This window comes from Miniopterus natalensis, chromosome 3 (assembly GCF_054644295.1).
Source record: "Miniopterus natalensis isolate mMinNat1 chromosome 3, mMinNat1.hap1, whole genome shotgun sequence".
Taxonomy (NCBI): domain Eukaryota; kingdom Metazoa; phylum Chordata; class Mammalia; order Chiroptera; family Miniopteridae; genus Miniopterus; species Miniopterus natalensis.
The window spans coordinates 75831290-75846591 of record NC_142083.1 but is presented as its reverse complement, the minus strand read 5'-3'; the positions used below and the strand labels follow the sequence as shown (position 1 = coordinate 75846591).

Below are 15302 nucleotides of genomic sequence, written 5' to 3'. Positions count from 1 at the left end.
TGCTCTTGTCAAATCCATCAGACACCCCTTGTCCTCAGAGTACTGGACTCTGGTCAGCATTTGATGAAGTTGACCTCTCTGACCTTTAAACACTCTTTTCTCTTGGCATCTATATTCATTTTCTATCACTGTCATCATAGATTGCCGCAAAGCTAGCTGTTTAAAGCGACACCTATTTAGTCTCTCACAGCTCTGTAGGTTGGAAGTCTGACATCAGTTTCACTGGGCCCAAATCAAGGCATCAGCCTGACCGGAGGCTTTGGGGAAGAATTCACTTCAAAGCTCATTCAGGTTGTTGGCAAATCCAGATCCTTGAAGCTCTAAGCCTGAGGTCCCCATATCCTACCTGGCTGTCAGCCAGGAGCCACCCTTATTTAGCTCGTAGCGCAAGGGTGAGGAACCTTTTTTCTGTCAAGGTCCATTTGGATATTTATAATATCATTCTTGGGCCATACGAAATTATCAACTTAAAAATTAGCTATGAAAAAAGCGCCTAGATTTATTGAATTTCGAGTACCTCCTGTGGTTGCCTTGGCAGGCCGTATAGGGCCCTAGGGCCAGATGTTGCCCACTCCTGTCCTGTCATAGAGGCTTCTCTCCCATCCTTGCACATGGGCCCCAACATCTCAGAGTCAGCAATAGTGTACTGAATATTTCTCATGTTTGGAATCCTCTTGCTTCCTTTTCTGTAGCATCTCTCTGACTCCAGTCAAAGAAAGTTCTCTACTGTTAAGGGGTCATGTGATTAAATTGGACCCACCTGGATACTTCAGGTCTATGACCGTGATTACATCTTCAAAGTCCCTTTTGCCATGTAAGGTAATATTTTCACAGAGTCTGGGAATTAGGGCATGGATCTCTTTGGGTGGGCGGCATTCTGCCTCCCACAGCTTCCTAGTTGCCACACTCTCCTGATGTTCCTCTTACCTCCCTGCTGTCCCTTCTCAGTCATCCTCCACTTCCGGACCTCTAAAAGTTAGCAACTTCAGGTCTGTCCTTGGACCCCTGCCCTTCTCTATTGTCAACACCTGAGAGATCCCAACTATTCCCACAGGTTTAAATATATGATATAAACAGGTGGTATATACTCGGCTAGCCTAGGGCCTCCCAAGTGCCAGAGCTCCAGGTACCTGTGTCCAATTGTCTTTTTCAGTGGTTCTCAAAGAGTAGTCAGTCCCCAAAGCAGCAGCATCAGTGCTTGTAACAAATGCAAATTCTTGGGCCCATCCATGTACCCCTGAATCAGAAATTCTGTGGCCAGAGCCTAGAAATCTGTTTTGACAAGCCCTCTAGGTGATTCTGTTGTTTGCTGAAACCTGCAGACCAGTTGGGCTACTCAGCTCCTCCACCTGGATGTCCTGGGGCTTCCGACTCTGAATCCCCCTTGTACTTTATGTCATTCATCATTCTTCTCTGTATCAGTCATTCAGCTTCACCATCCATCCACCCAAGTGCTCACGCTACTGTGACCCATTATCTACACAGCAGCCAGAATGATATTTTAAAAATATAAATGAGATGATATTCCCTTGCCTTAAAGCCCTCCAATAGCTCTCGCTGCTCTTGAAATGAAATCCAAACCTTTGCCCTAGTCTACGCAGCCCTCCTTGCCAACCTCTCTGGCCTCATCTTCTGATGTTTCCTCTCCCTTTCTATGCTCCAGCTACCCAGGTCTCCTCTCTAGTGCTTCCCAGTCTCAGGGCCTTTGCACTTGCTGACCCATTGCCTGGTCTACCCTCCTGAATCCTTTCAGGTGGCTGGCTTCTGTGTATCCTTCAAGTCTCAGCTCAACCATCCCTCCTCAAAGACATTGCCCTGCACCTTGCTCAAGTGCACCTCATACAGTCTGTCGCCCATCCTCCTTTCTCACCACACTGTTTACTTCCTGCATAGCATTTAACACTATTATATGAACTTGTTTATTTATGACCTTACACCCCATACATCAGAAACTCCAAAAGGACAGGAAACTTATCTGTCTTGTTCTTTAGTATATTCCTAATACCCAGCTCAATGCTTGACACATTGCAGGTTCTCAATAAATATTTATTGAATTAACAAATAAAACTAGTTTTCTATCTGTCTATGTCAGACTTTAGTCTTGCTTAACACTGGGGTGGAGACCAACCCTGCTGGCAGATGTGGGTGCTTAGGCCTGTGGGAGTTGTGGCCTGCTGTTCTAGAACCCTTCCTCCCTCCCCTCCCCTCCCCTCCCCTCCCCTCCCCTCCCCCCCTCCCTCCCCCCCTCCCTCCCTCCCTCCCTCCCTCCCTCCCTCCCTCCCTCCCTCCCTTCCTTCCTTCCTTCCTTCCTTCCTTCCTTCCTTCCTTCCTTCCTTCCTTCCTTCCTTCCTTCCTTCCTTTTTTTTCAAATAAGTTGGTTTACTTCCAGGTGGTACAGAATTCAGGATAGAACAAAGACTGAAGAACACACTTTGGCAGAATTCTGGGCTGGGTTTACTCTGACCTCACAGCTAATGGCTAAGTGAGAAGAACTAAAGAAATGAGCCACTGCATGATTATGATTATGATTATTATTTACAAAAGTTAATTCTTAAATATACCAGAGGGTCCAAGACAACACTTCATTCTAGGCCTAGGTGGCAACAGATGGTATGACAGGGAATCCAGATCTTAAAACAGGAATGGAATTAGGCATCAGCATTGCCTCAGGCACGTGGAACGGCTCGCTTTTTGCCAGATTTGTTACTTCCACCTGTGGCCAGAGGGCCCTCCCCCACGGCCTTCGCTTTTAGTTCCTCCAGTTTCTCCTGCTCCTCTGTGCTTTTGCTCGAATGCCGTATCTTCTTCGGCCGCCTCCCTGGCCTGCTTGGGCCGCTTCAGGGGCTGCTTCTTGCCACCTTCGAGACCAGAAATGGTGCCCACTGCCCCTTCCCCAGACCCTGCCACCAGAAGCTTGAGAGCTCCTCTTTCTTAACACTCCTGGAGAGCCTCTCCATCCTGTCCTTTCCCATCAATAATTGCCCACCACACCCCTGGGATACGTATAGTACCTTATACCGGAATATCATATCCAGCATACATAGTATATTATTAACTGTATAACAAACTGTCATTGAACTTCTAAACCTTTTGAAAGACTTCATATAAAAAAGTTCTTAACTCAATAATATTGAATAAAGAAGTTAGACGCAAGAGAGTATATACTATGATTCTGTTCATTTGAAATTCAAAACCAGACCGCGTTAATCTGCAATGATATGAGCCATGAGAGTGTTTATTCTTGTTAGACGTTCTGACTAGGGCAGCATGAGGGAGGCTTCTAGGTACTGGAAATGTTCTGTATCTTGATCTTCAGAATGAGTATATATAAAGTGTGCATTAAGTTTGTGGTTAAGATTTGTGCACTTTTTAGAAGATATACCCCAATTAAATCTAAATAAATAAATAAAACTGATGAACAAAATAGATCCAGGGACATAGAAGCATGGAACAGATTGAGGGATTGAGTGGGGGAGTGGGTGGGGAGAGATTAATCAAAGAACTTGTATGTCTATAAGCACAACCCATGGACACAGACATTGGTATGGGGAAGGCCTGGGGGTGGGGTGGAAGTGGGATGGAGGGGATGGGGGGGGCAGGGACATTTGTAAAACTGTCAACAATTACGATAAATTTTAAAAAATAAGTAAATAAAAATATCTTTCAAAAAGAAAGATTCAGAAAGATTGTGTTGAAGCACAAGTCTGTTTCCATTTGGGGTCTGTAAGGTGTGAATGGGTACCCAGTCTCTCTGTCCCACCCCTTCCCCTTGCCTAGCTAAAGCAAGCGCCTGAATGTTACAGTTATCAGAGCCGGTCCAGCAGAGGCTGCCTCCCCAGTCCCGTGATGTGGCCCAGTTTCCACCTGATTCTGGGTGACCTTGAGGACATGGGGGTGTTGCTGGGAAAGGGGAGGAGGAAAGGGGCAGTAACTAAGTGGTGAAGCAGGCAACCAGCTACAATCCCCAGGTCTCTGCTCCTGCTATTCCATCCTGGTGAGAAGAGGCCAAGCCAGTCGGATCAGGGATGCTGATTTGAGGTCCCGGTGTGAGGCTCAGAGGATCCTGAGAAGCCAGGTAGTTCCACATGGGTGCTCCTCCATTCTCAGAGCCAATCAGTCTTCAAAGGGGAATGGGGCAGAAGATTAAGATACAGCTCTTCTGAATCCCAGACTTTCCAGAACAATGTTGCTCTAAGACGGAACTCGCTGTTTTAGAATGATCTGGGAATGTCTATTGTAAGTGTAGATTTCCAGGTTTCACTGGTGATGTGTGAACAGGTGGCTCAGGAATCACTATTACAATTATGATTCCAACAGTTGCTCGTCAGTTTGAACACTCACCTAGAAGGTGGGAAGGGCCTTTGCTTGGTTTTGCTGTCCAGTTATAGGTCAGGACACCTGTTGAGGCTGGAGCTTGCATTATTTGTGCCACTCCATATGATGCTGTAGGTGGCCCCTTTCATGTCTACCTCCAAATCTGAGTAAGAAAATGGTAGAGGGATATATCTCAAAGTGACCATTTTTCCATTTAAGCCCTTTGTTTTAAAGATGGGAAACAGGCCCAAAGTCATAGGGGGCCAGGACTGGAACCCAGGACTGGAGTCTGTAAGGCTCTCTAATTTCCAGAGGCCCTTTCCAGGGAACTGTGGGGCAGAGGGAGTGGAGGGAGCAGGCTCAGGAAGGCCCCTGTGTTACAGCCCCCACCGCGGATGGCGTGGTTGGTGAACATGACCGAGCTGGAGGACCGCCTTCGGTGCCCCATCTGCCTCGAGGTCTTCAAGGAGCCCCTAATGCTGCAGTGCGGCCACTCCTACTGCAAAGGCTGCCTGGTGTCCCTGTCCTGCCACCTGGACTCCGAGCTGCGTTGCCCTGTGTGCCGGCAGGAGGTGGATGGCAGCAGCTCCCCCCCCAACGTCTCCCTGGCGCGGGTGATCGAAGCCCTGCGGCTCCCCCGGGACCCGGAGCCCAAGATCTGCGCGCACCACAGGAACCCGCTCAGCCTCTTCTGCGAGAAGGACCAGGAGCTCATCTGCGGCCTCTGCGGCCTGCTGGGCTCCCACCAGCACCACCGGGTCACGCCGGTCCCCACCGTCTACAGTCGCATGAAGGTGGGCAGGAGGCTGCTGGGGGGCGGGAGCCAGGCCGCCGGGGCCCGCGGAGCCCAGCTCCTGCGCGCTCTGGCGCCATCGCGCGGCACAGAAGGGGCCTGGGACAGGACTCGGGTGCTCTCCCGCCCTGTCCTGGAACAGAAGTCCGGAGCGTTCATTCATCCTTCACGGTCTGAGCAGGTGCTGGGGATGACAGCCATACTCAAGAAGGCGAGCACCCTGCGTCACAATGCTAGCCCTTCCCCTGCTTTATTTTTCTTTGTAGCCCTCGTTGGTTTCTTGAACGCTCCTGGACTGCACTCTCAGGCACAGGAGGACAGGGACTTTGTTTTGTTCCCTGGAGTATTTTTGTGCCTGGAGCCGTGCCTGGCATAGTAAGTGTTCAAAATGAATTTTGGAATCAGTGGATTCCTGTCCTTCTGGACCTTTGCCTCAGGTCTAGCAGATCATCATTTAAAATAATAATAACAATGATACCATCTTAAGTTAATATGTTGGTCTAAGGTTTGTGAAGGGTGGGTTGTTATTGTATTTTGCAAATGAGGAAACTGAGGCTCAGAAAAGGTCTTACCCAAGGTCACACAGCTTGTTGGTGGCAGAACTAGGACTCAAACCAAGGCCAGTTTTCTTCCTACTGCCAGCAGATCAAGAAAGGGCAGGAAGGGCACTCGGAAGTGAATTAATATAGGGTACATGGCCTGGTATTGGAAGGAAAGGGGAATAAAAGTGAGGAATGACAAAATACAAGTGAGGGGCTCAGGAAAAGAAAGAACATGGAGATCTGCAGGCAAAGGGCTGTTCCAGGGGGTTCCTGGCTGAGTGCTTTGGGCAGCATTTCTTTGCTCCTTCAACCCTGAGAGACAACTAGGAAACATGCACAGGGCCAGCCAGGTCATCCACTAGCCCTTCCTCCCCAGAGACATTTACTGGGTGTCTAATCTGTGCTAGGCGATGTGCTAGTGCCCCTGGTACAGTAGTGGGTGAGAGGTTCACCCTGCCCTGGGGGAGCTCACAATCTGGGGGCCTGACAGAGTCCTGTGTGTCAGGGGCTACTGTCAAATACAGTCTCCAGGTGAGACTTCCTGGAACATGGCTCCTGAATGGTCTCAGGTGGTCAGGGAAGTCTTCCAGGAGGAAGCAGACTACTAAGCCGACTTGAACCACAAGGAGGACTAGATAGGAAAAGAAGGGGAGGAAAAGCATTCCAAGTATAAAGACAGCACACGCAAAAGCCCAGGAGGCAAACAACCTGGCACATTTGAGGATTTATAGGTCATTTCACTAAGCTCAAGGGAGAGTGAGGTGGGAGCCAGATGGGACAGATGAAGTAAGCAGGGGCCGGGCATGGGAAGACCAACATGTGTGACACGTTTTGAGTTTTGTAGTTTATTCAGAGAACGATGGTCATGCAGGGGTGAACAAGAGGTTTTTAAGCAGAGTTGTGCTGGAGTCCTGTCCCTCTGCCGAAGGGGTAAATTGGAGAGTGAGGCTGGAGATAAGAGGCTGAGAGTAAGAGTCTGTAGAGTGATAAGTGAAGACACTGATGATGCTCCAAGGGGCACCAGCATTTAAGTTTTGGGTAGAGAGAGAACCCCAAAAATGGGACAGAAAGAATCAACAGAGGGAACAGGAACACTGGCTGCATATGGCCTCCTGGAAATCAGAGGAACAAAGCATTTTAACCAGAACAAGATCACTTGTGAAATGTCTGCTGAGGATTGAAAAGTCTGTCAGCTTTGGCAGTAAGAATTGATTACCTTGACAAGAGTAGTTTTAGGGGAGTGTTGAAGGAGGAGGCCCAACTAAAATATAATGAAAGGGAGCCCATGTTTTATTAGCAGGCAGGTGCCCAGGAGAGAAGGAAACACCTGGGAGCTTGCTCATCCTTTCTGGTAAAGAGCTGGGCCCAGCTTGGGTCCTGGTTTTAGATGTGTGTTTTTTGTGATCCCAAGACTCTTCTGTGTGATGTGACTAAATTATGTTTATCAGATCCCTGTCATGCATTTCTGTTTTCTCCTATTGGTTGAGATTGTGAGAAACTTTATTTGTTTTCACAATTGTGTTTCCTCTCACTGTGGCCCAGTTGCTGAGGAAGAACTAGTCCCATCTCTTTCTGCCTCACGAGGGTTAGCACTGGAATGCCCTTTCTTGCGCTGCTGTGAGATCTGATGCCTCCTTATCCAGAGCAAGGGCTCTGTGCCCATTTATTCTTTACCCAGCTCCCTTTTTGAAAAGCTCTTGCAGCTGACTTCTTCTTGGGAGCTTTCTAAGCCAGAGTCTGTACACTCCATGGGCATAAACCCACAGGGCCCCAGTCAAGTAATGAGTGAAGCCAGATGGTGGTCTAGGTGGTCCTGCTTGGAGCCCTAAAGTTAGGTCAGATTTGGGTCCAGAGCAGCCCAGGAGAAGTAAGTTTACTTCATCCTTGGGAGCCCCTAAATCTAGGCTGGGACCAAACCTGGGATTCAGGTCTTTATAGGGTGTGGGGACTCACCAGGTGTAACCTGGGCCCCCACATGCACCACTGGCCTCACTTGGGGACAACCCTTTTGTAATGACTCTTGATTAAATTGCCACTAATTCCGGACCTCCTGGTGACTGGAGAGTTTACCTGTGGGTACCCTATGGCAGCATTCCATGCAGGGAGTATTGGCTTCAGACTGGCGATCACCTCTCTTGGATGTTGGGTGGAGACTTCCAGGTTGCTGTAACAATGCTGAGCATTTCTCTCCGTGTCTTGGAGAGGGATGACTTGGAGTTCCTCTTCTGCCTGTGCAGTTCCTACCATCAATGTGGAATATTCTTGAATAATCTTAACTATTTTGAGGTTAAGGGCACCTGGGTAGCTCTGGTGCCTATCCTGGCTCCACTGGGAGTGCTAGTGGCCATTGGGATGCTCCCTAGAAGTGTGAGGCCCAGGCCTGGCCCCAAGGAGCTAAGAGGGTAAAGGGATCAGCCACTCACGGGGCCATGGCCCATTGCCTTCAGGAGGATCTTGCAGCCCTCATCTCTGACCTGAAGCAGGAGCAAAAGAAGGTGGATGAACATATCGCCAAGCTGGTGAACAACAGGACCCGGATTGTCGTGAGTGCCCTTTCCCTCTGCCCCTATGCTGGGACCAGCCACCTCCCTGCTCCTGCAGAGCCCAATTCTGATTTGTCCTTCACGGGAATGCATGCCTTCCATTACAGCCTGCATTCAAAGCATTCCAGGGCAGGGTGGGGAAGGTGGAAATCTCAGGGGAATTCAACCCAGTTGTCAGGACTGTCTCTAAATTGGCTTGTGTCCCCATGTCCTTGGGCCTGAGATAAGCCAGAACCTAAGTCCCAGAGGTAAACAGCCCAAAGTGTTGACATGACTTGCCAGCCCCCTGCCTCCTGTGCCTGCTTGACCTTGACAGCCTGTGTAGTGCCGGCTCAGTACCTGCCGCGCAGGCGTGGGAAGGCCTGAAGCTTCCCTTAGCTGTCTACTTTTCCTCAGTGAGAGGCACACTGGGGCTGGGAGATGTGGAGCCCAGCCCTGCAGGTGATTGTGAAATGGCAGCAGTGTCCCCAGAGTACCCCTCACCCTTGACAGGGAGGCAGCATTATCTCGCTCAATGGAGATAGAACTCGGGGTCACACGGGAAGCCTGGCTATCTCACTCCAAAGCCTGCTCTCCTGTGGCCTTTCAGACTTTTTTCAGCTGTGAAACCTTGTGATAAAGCAAAAATCTGACTTGCACACTTAATAGTTAAGACAAGTTGAAAGCAGAGCCATTGCTTTGAAGTGGGAACTGGAGGCCCAGCCTCTGCCCTGCTACTGTTGCCCACTCCATGGTCCCCTATGGGACCTCCTGGCACAGTGTGAACACCTGGGCAGGACTCAGCCCTGGGACTTAGGTACCAGGACCAGCCCCTTCAGGAAGGCCCAAGTGCCCGGCTCTGGAGGCATGGAGGTCAGTCATCACCACTCCGATGCGGCTCCTGACATGACAGGCCCTCGCTGTCCTAGAACGAGTCCGATGTCTTCAGCTGGGTGATCCGCCGTGAGTTCCAGGAGCTGCACCACCTAGTGGATGAGGAGAAGGCCCGCTGCCTGCAAGGGGTTGAAGGTCACACCCGAGGTCTCCTGGCCTCGCTGGACATGCAGCTGGAGCAGGCCCAGGGCACGCGGGAGCGGCTGGTCCAAGCCAAGTGTTTGCTGGAGCAGTTTGGTAACGAGAGTCACCACGAGTTCATCCAGGTGAGTGGACAAGGGAGTGTCCCCCATGTTGAGGCCCTCGGGGCCTCTAGAGCCTGTCGCTGCTAATGGCTTTTGCATAGCCTCTGCCACACTCTAACCTACCTCTCTCTTGTCTTTCAGAAGTACCACTCCATGGCCTCCAGGTAATAACCTGGGAGGGAGCTCTCAGCATCAGTCTGGTGGCTGTGGCCACAGACATCCCTTCTCTACTAGTTCCTCCTGTCATTTTCGCCAGTGCCTCAGGAGCAGCTGCCCACATCTGGCTCTGTACTGGGGCCAGGGAAAACAGATGAAGTCATGTCCCTGCCTTCAGGGGTTTTGCAGACGGGTGGGAGGTGGACAGTGAACTGTGGTTACATCAGTGTGGGTATCTAAAACAATAGAAACTACAGAAATAACACAGAGGAGGAGGTGATGGGATCCATGTTCTAGTCCCAACAAGTGAACAATCCATGCAGTTCCTGAGCCTTCCTCAGACCCTGTTTATAAGTCTCCTTGTTGTCTCAAATTTTCTTTTTTATTCAACATTTATTTACTTATTATTATTATTTTTAAATATATCTTTATTGATTTCAGAGAGAGGAAGGAAGAGGGAGAGAGCTGAAATATCAATGATGAGAGAGTCATTGATCGGCTGCCTCCAGCACATCCCCAACTGGGGACCGAGCCCCCAACGCGGGCATGTGCCCTGACCGGGAACCGAACCACGATCTCCTGGATCCTAGGTCAATGCTCAACCGCTGAGCCATGCCCAGCCAGGCTATTTACTTATTGATTTTGAGAGAGAGACAGACAGAGAGAGAGAGAGAGAACATTGATTTGTTATTCCACTTATTTATACATTTATTGGTTGATTCTTGTGTGTGCCCTGACCAGGGATCAAACCCCCAACCTTGGCATATCGGGATGAGCTACTTGGCCAGGGCCTCAAGTTTTATTTAGTTTCAGGGACAATTCGATTGGGAGCATTGGTTTAAATGAATGGACAGAGAATCTGATTGGCTCTGTACCAGGGTCACCCAGTTCAGACAAGTGGTCCTGAAATGTTAGCATGCCCCGGAATCACCTGGAGGGCTCATTAACACACCAACACTGGGCCTGAATAATCAGTTTCTGATTGAGCAGGTCCGGGGTGGGACCCAAGAAAATCTGCATTTCTAACAAGCTACCGGTCTAGGACATACACTTTGAGGACCACTGATGTAGAGTATTTCCCCTTCCAGGAAGGAGGCAGGTCTTCCGAGAGGGAGGCGGAGGGGAGGAAATGATGGGCATCCTGAGCGCACAGTCTGCTGAGCTGTGGATTGTCTGATGGGACTTGCCTATGGGTGGGGTGTACTGTACGAGCTCCGCCATCACTGCACACTGTTGCCTCCAGAGCAGAGCTCCAGCAGCCCCGACCTTTGGAAAGCACATTCAGCCCCATCTCCTTCAAGCCAGGCCTCCACCAGGCTGACATCAAGCTGGCTGTATGGAAAAGGCTCTTCCGCAAGGTTCTGCCAGGTGAGGCCCCAGTCCATCCTCACTCCTGAGGGCTGCGGTACAAAGTGCAGAAGCTGGAAGGGAGGCTTGCATAGGCTGGTGGGGAGAGCACAGGAATGGGGTCCACCAAAGAGCTTGGGTCAAGCACAGCTCCATGTTCTACTAACTGGGGCAAGTTGTATAATTTCTGAGCCCCTGTTTCTTCATCTGTAAAGGGAAGCTCTTAATGCCCTCCTTTCCAGGTTGCATATTTATAAATATGTGTGTGTGTGTGTAGTTTAGTGCTTAATAAATGTAGCTGTTGCTCTGTCAAAAAATACTCAAAGACATCTAATTAACTCCTTTATTATTGGCATATAAGGAAGATCAATCAATAGACTGATTTCATCCAACAAAGACAAAAACAGGGTTTATATAATATAAAAGGGGGAGAGAAAAAAACCACATTCTCTGAACTGTGAATGTTGTTTGCACATTTTTATATAAACTGATTAGCTGGCAGCTAGCAAAGAGGTCATTTGAGAGTTTGTCCTTGAATAGGTTGCTAGAGTATCAAAGAAAACAACTGCAGTTGTTATGGATTCTCCAGAAAACCTGGGAGTTTAGCTGTGAAGCACACATGACAGGCTGTCTTCCTGGTCCTTCCATCAGCACCTTGGCCTTAGGCAGGCCTGCACCATGTATGTCCCTTACCAGAAGGCCTTGGCTCTCAGCTGTTTATTTTTTCCACCCTTCAGACATCATTCATTCAGCCAACATCCTAAGGGTGCCTACTCTGTGCCTGGTCCCTTCTAGGCCCTGAAGATACAGAGATGAGGCCTGTGCAGTTCCACTTCTGAGGAGCTCAGGGCCTCCAATCAGCTTCCCTTGGGGCAAGGTCTGCTGCCTTTTGTGTGGATTAAAAACAAGCCTTCTTTGATCTTTCCTAGCCCCAGAATCTCTCAAGCTGGATCCTGCCACAGCCCACCCTCTTCTGGAGCTCTCCAAGGGCAACACAGTGGTGCAGTGTGGGCTCCTGGCCCAGCGATGCCCTAGCCAGCCTGAGCGCTTCGACTATAGTACCTGTGTCCTGGCCAGCCGGGGATTCTCCTGTGGCCGCCACTACTGGGAGGTGGTGGTGGGCAGCAAGAGCGACTGGCGCCTGGGAGTCATCAAGGGCACAGCTAGTCGCAAGGGCAAGCTGAGCAAGTCCCCTGAGCATGGCATGTGGCTCATTGGCCTGAAGGAGGGCCGGGTGTATGAGGCCTTTGGCTGCCCGAGGGTGCCCTTGCCCGTGGCTGGACACCCCCACCGCATTGGCGTCTATTTGCATTATGAGCAGGGAGAGCTCACCTTCTTTGATGCTGACCGCCCGGATGACCTGCGGCCACTCTACACATTCCAGGCTGACTTCCAGGGCAAGCTCTACCCCATCCTGGACACATGCTGGCATGAAAGGGGCAGCAACTCACTGCCCATGGTGCTGCCCCCGCCCAGCGGGCCTAGCCACCTCACCCCTCCACAGCCCACCAAGTCGTAGGGGTGCTCAGAGGCCGTTCCCACTAATGCACAGGGACTCAAGGGGTTTTGTTGGGTCCAGCAAGCAAAGATTATGTCTTTACCATTTGGGAAGGTCTTCATGCCTGTGTGACCCTAGAAAGATGTAGTAATAAGGAGAAAAGGACCACAGGCCCTTCTCCAGCAGCCAAGGGTATATTTATTTACTCACTGTCATGTCACTAACCTGCTTCTTAACCAGCAGACCTGGGTCTTGGTGTCCATGGGCTTCCCTTGGTCCCTCCAACCACGCTTTTGCTTACTCTTCCAACTGAGGGTGGAAACATTCCCATACAAACTTTTTCATTATCATTGTGAACTTAAAATAACTTTAAGGACAATAAATTTGACATTATTTCTTTCTCTTTATTTTTTAAATTTAAATTTTAATTAATTTTATTTATTATATTTTTATTTTTAATGTTGGCACAATTGCAGGTATCCCCCTTTTACCCGCCCTTTACCCACCCGTGCCTCCCCCTCCCTATTTCTTTCTCTTTAAATGATTTGCAAATATTAATCGCTGTACAGAACTGCTTCATGCTCAGATCTCCAACTGCTGGTGGGGCCAGAGCTTGCTTCCACCCACTGCCCATTGGTCTGTGGTTACAGTCACATCAACTATTCCATCACTGCTCTTTTGTTAAAGACCTCTCTTGACTTCCCTCTCCATGAGATGAGATGGAAATGACACTACTTTAAAGCAGAAGCAAGTAAGGATCGAGCTTCCATGTACATGGATGGAGGCCCAGAGCCCAGGTCTGTTCATGGTGAGCCTGCCCCTGGCCACAGCTGATGGTGTCCACCCCAGACTAGGTCTGGGACAGCTGAATTCTCTCCTAAAAATCTGAAAACTGGAAGAGAGAGAATGGTTGGGGGCCCAGTCACCTAAGACCTGGTGCTTTAGAGAACTCCTCAGACTTATGCAACTGAAGTCTGTGAAGCCACCTGAGGTCCTTCCATGGGAAAGAGTTCCACTATGGTGCCCTGGCACATATCCACATAGGCCGCATGGGCAAAGGCTTGACTGACAGTCTGAGTAACCCTCCAGGAACAGGAGAGGATGGGGGCTTGTGAGGTGCTAACTCAAGGCCATGTCCACTCACCTCCTTATCCCATGGGAGACAGTCAGGAGAGACATCACTTCCTAGGCCCTGGTGAAGAATGAGGCTTTCGACTCCATCTCCCTCCAAGTAGAGTTGCAGACTATAAAACAGCCTGGTTGCATCTAGAACTGGCTCCTCAGCGATGGCATATCCCACAACTCATGTTGTAGTCATCAGCTCTTTGATTTCCATATCATTTTTTTGTGTGTGTGCCCAACAAGGGTCATGTGGAGCTGGCACTTTTGGCTAATCTTCCATCTGTTGTCTATGAAAGTAATAAACTGTGCTTGTATCTTACTACCTGAATCTGCCACACCTTGGTCTTCGTTGCTGTGTGCTTGACACCTTTCAGACCTGATTTTTGGTTATGCAGCAATTCCTTCAGTCCCAGGACTGGGCTGAAGAGTGTCACCCCTCTATATCCACTCTCCACCCTTCTTCATCCTGCTCTGTGTCCTGGGAGGCTGGAACACAAAACTCTTTGGCTTCCTGTTGAGGTCAGCTGATGGGAGGGACTGGCAGGAGATCCAAGGGCAGGAGAGGGAGTTTGAGGTATTTATTTTCCTGTTTTCCTGCCTGCTGGGCTATGGGTTGGCAGCTGCCCTCTACTTAAGACTCCTGGCAGGTGGCCCCCTCCTTCTGTTACTCTCCCCTTGTTCCTCAGGCCTGGTGGTGAATAGTGCTGCTGCTAGCCCAGAGTACTACACCATCCCCTGTAAGGTCACTTAACTCTGACCAGCCCCTTCATTAAAAGATCCTGAACTACTCTTTTGTGTGCACCTTTCTTCCTCTGCACTGACCGACACAACAGCATACTTCTGTACCCATTTAATAAATTCTGTTTGGCTAGCCAGTTAGCATTTGCAACCAAAAGATATTTTTCTTTTCTTTTTAATTAAAAATTTTTTTAAATCAAGTACATTATCTTATGTAACCACAAGGCAAATGTGTCAAAATCAGGAAATTAACATTGATAAAACACTGTTATCCAACCCACAGACATTCAGATGTCACCCATTGTCCTATTTGTTCTTCATAGTAAGACTATCTCAGGTCCAGGATGCAATCTAAGATCACCTGTTACATTTCAGTTGTCATATCTCTTTAGCTTTCCTTCATCTGGATCAGTTTTAGTCTTTCTCCTCTCAACTTTGACATTTTGAAGAGATAGGACCAGTTATTTTGTAGAATGTCCCTCGATTTGGGTTTGTCCCACACTTCATTAGATTCAGGTTACACTTAAATGACAGGAATACAGCAGAAGTGATGCTATGTTCTTCTCATTGATCCTACCAGGTGGCAGGAGATTGTCACTTGTTTGCATATTGGCGATGTTAACTTTGATCACCAAGTCCTGGACATGTCCTCCACGTTTCTCTATTGTAAAGTTATTATTGCCCCCTTTGTTTTATTTATTTTTATGTTTGTTTTTTTTTAATATATCTTTACCGATTTCAGAGAGAGGGAAGGAGAGGGAGAGAGAGAGATAGAAACATCAATGATGAGAGAGTCATTGATCGGCCACCTCCTGCACGTCCCCGACTGGGGATTGAGCCTGCAACCCGGGCATGTGCCCTGACCGGGAATCGAACCCCAATCGCCTGGATCCTAGGTCGACGCTCAACCGCTGAGCCATCCCTGGCTGGACACCCCCTTTGTTTTAAATAACTAACCTGTGGGGAGATTATTTGAAGTTATGTAAATATCCTGTTCTTATAGTAATTGATGGCTCTTGCCTGAAACCAATTACTATAATGACTGCCAGACAGTGATTTTTAAACTCAGTCATTCCTTTTGCACTTATTACTTAACATTTTACTGTAAAGGCCTTTCCTTTTCCCTTATTT

The 15302-nt window shown here is 49.0% G+C and overlaps 2 protein-coding genes across 2 annotated transcripts; both read left to right on the top strand.

Moving 5' to 3' along the window:
* Positions 1-4709: 4709 nt before the first annotated feature.
* On the top strand, positions 4710-9478 carry LOC107526576 (E3 ubiquitin-protein ligase TRIM50). Its single transcript, XM_016199070.2, has 4 exons — positions 4710-5108; positions 8097-8192; positions 9101-9331; positions 9452-9478. Exons 1-4 carry the CDS (start codon positions 4710-4712, stop codon positions 9476-9478), a joined length of 753 nt encoding a protein of 250 aa, XP_016054556.2.
* Positions 9479-10642: 1164 nt separating this feature from the next.
* LOC148093524 (E3 ubiquitin-protein ligase TRIM50-like) lies at positions 10643-12332 on the top strand. The gene is made up of 2 exons (XM_087815201.1): positions 10643-10871; positions 11743-12332. The coding sequence occupies exons 1-2, from the start codon at positions 10643-10645 to the stop codon at positions 12330-12332; spliced, it is 819 nt and encodes a 272-aa protein (XP_087671327.1).
* Positions 12333-15302: the final 2970 nt, after the last annotated feature.

Bases quoted from the DNA above. Each gene is read 5' to 3' on its own strand.
- LOC148093524 (XM_087815201.1), top strand. From the start codon at position 10,643: ATGGGACTTGCCTATGGGTGGGGTGTACTGTACGAGCTCCGCCATCAC. The intron at 10,872-11,742 runs GTACAAAGTGCA...GATCTTTCCTAG, and splicing joins CCTCACTCCTGAGGGCTGCG to CCCCAGAATCTCTCAAGCTG.
- LOC107526576 (XM_016199070.2), top strand. From the start codon at position 4,710: ATGGCGTGGTTGGTGAACATGACCGAGCTGGAGGACCGCCTTCGGTGC. The intron at 5,109-8,096 runs GTGGGCAGGAGG...CATTGCCTTCAG, and splicing joins CCGTCTACAGTCGCATGAAG to GAGGATCTTGCAGCCCTCAT. The intron at 9,332-9,451 runs GTGAGTGGACAA...CTTGTCTTTCAG, and splicing joins GTCACCACGAGTTCATCCAG to AAGTACCACTCCATGGCCTC.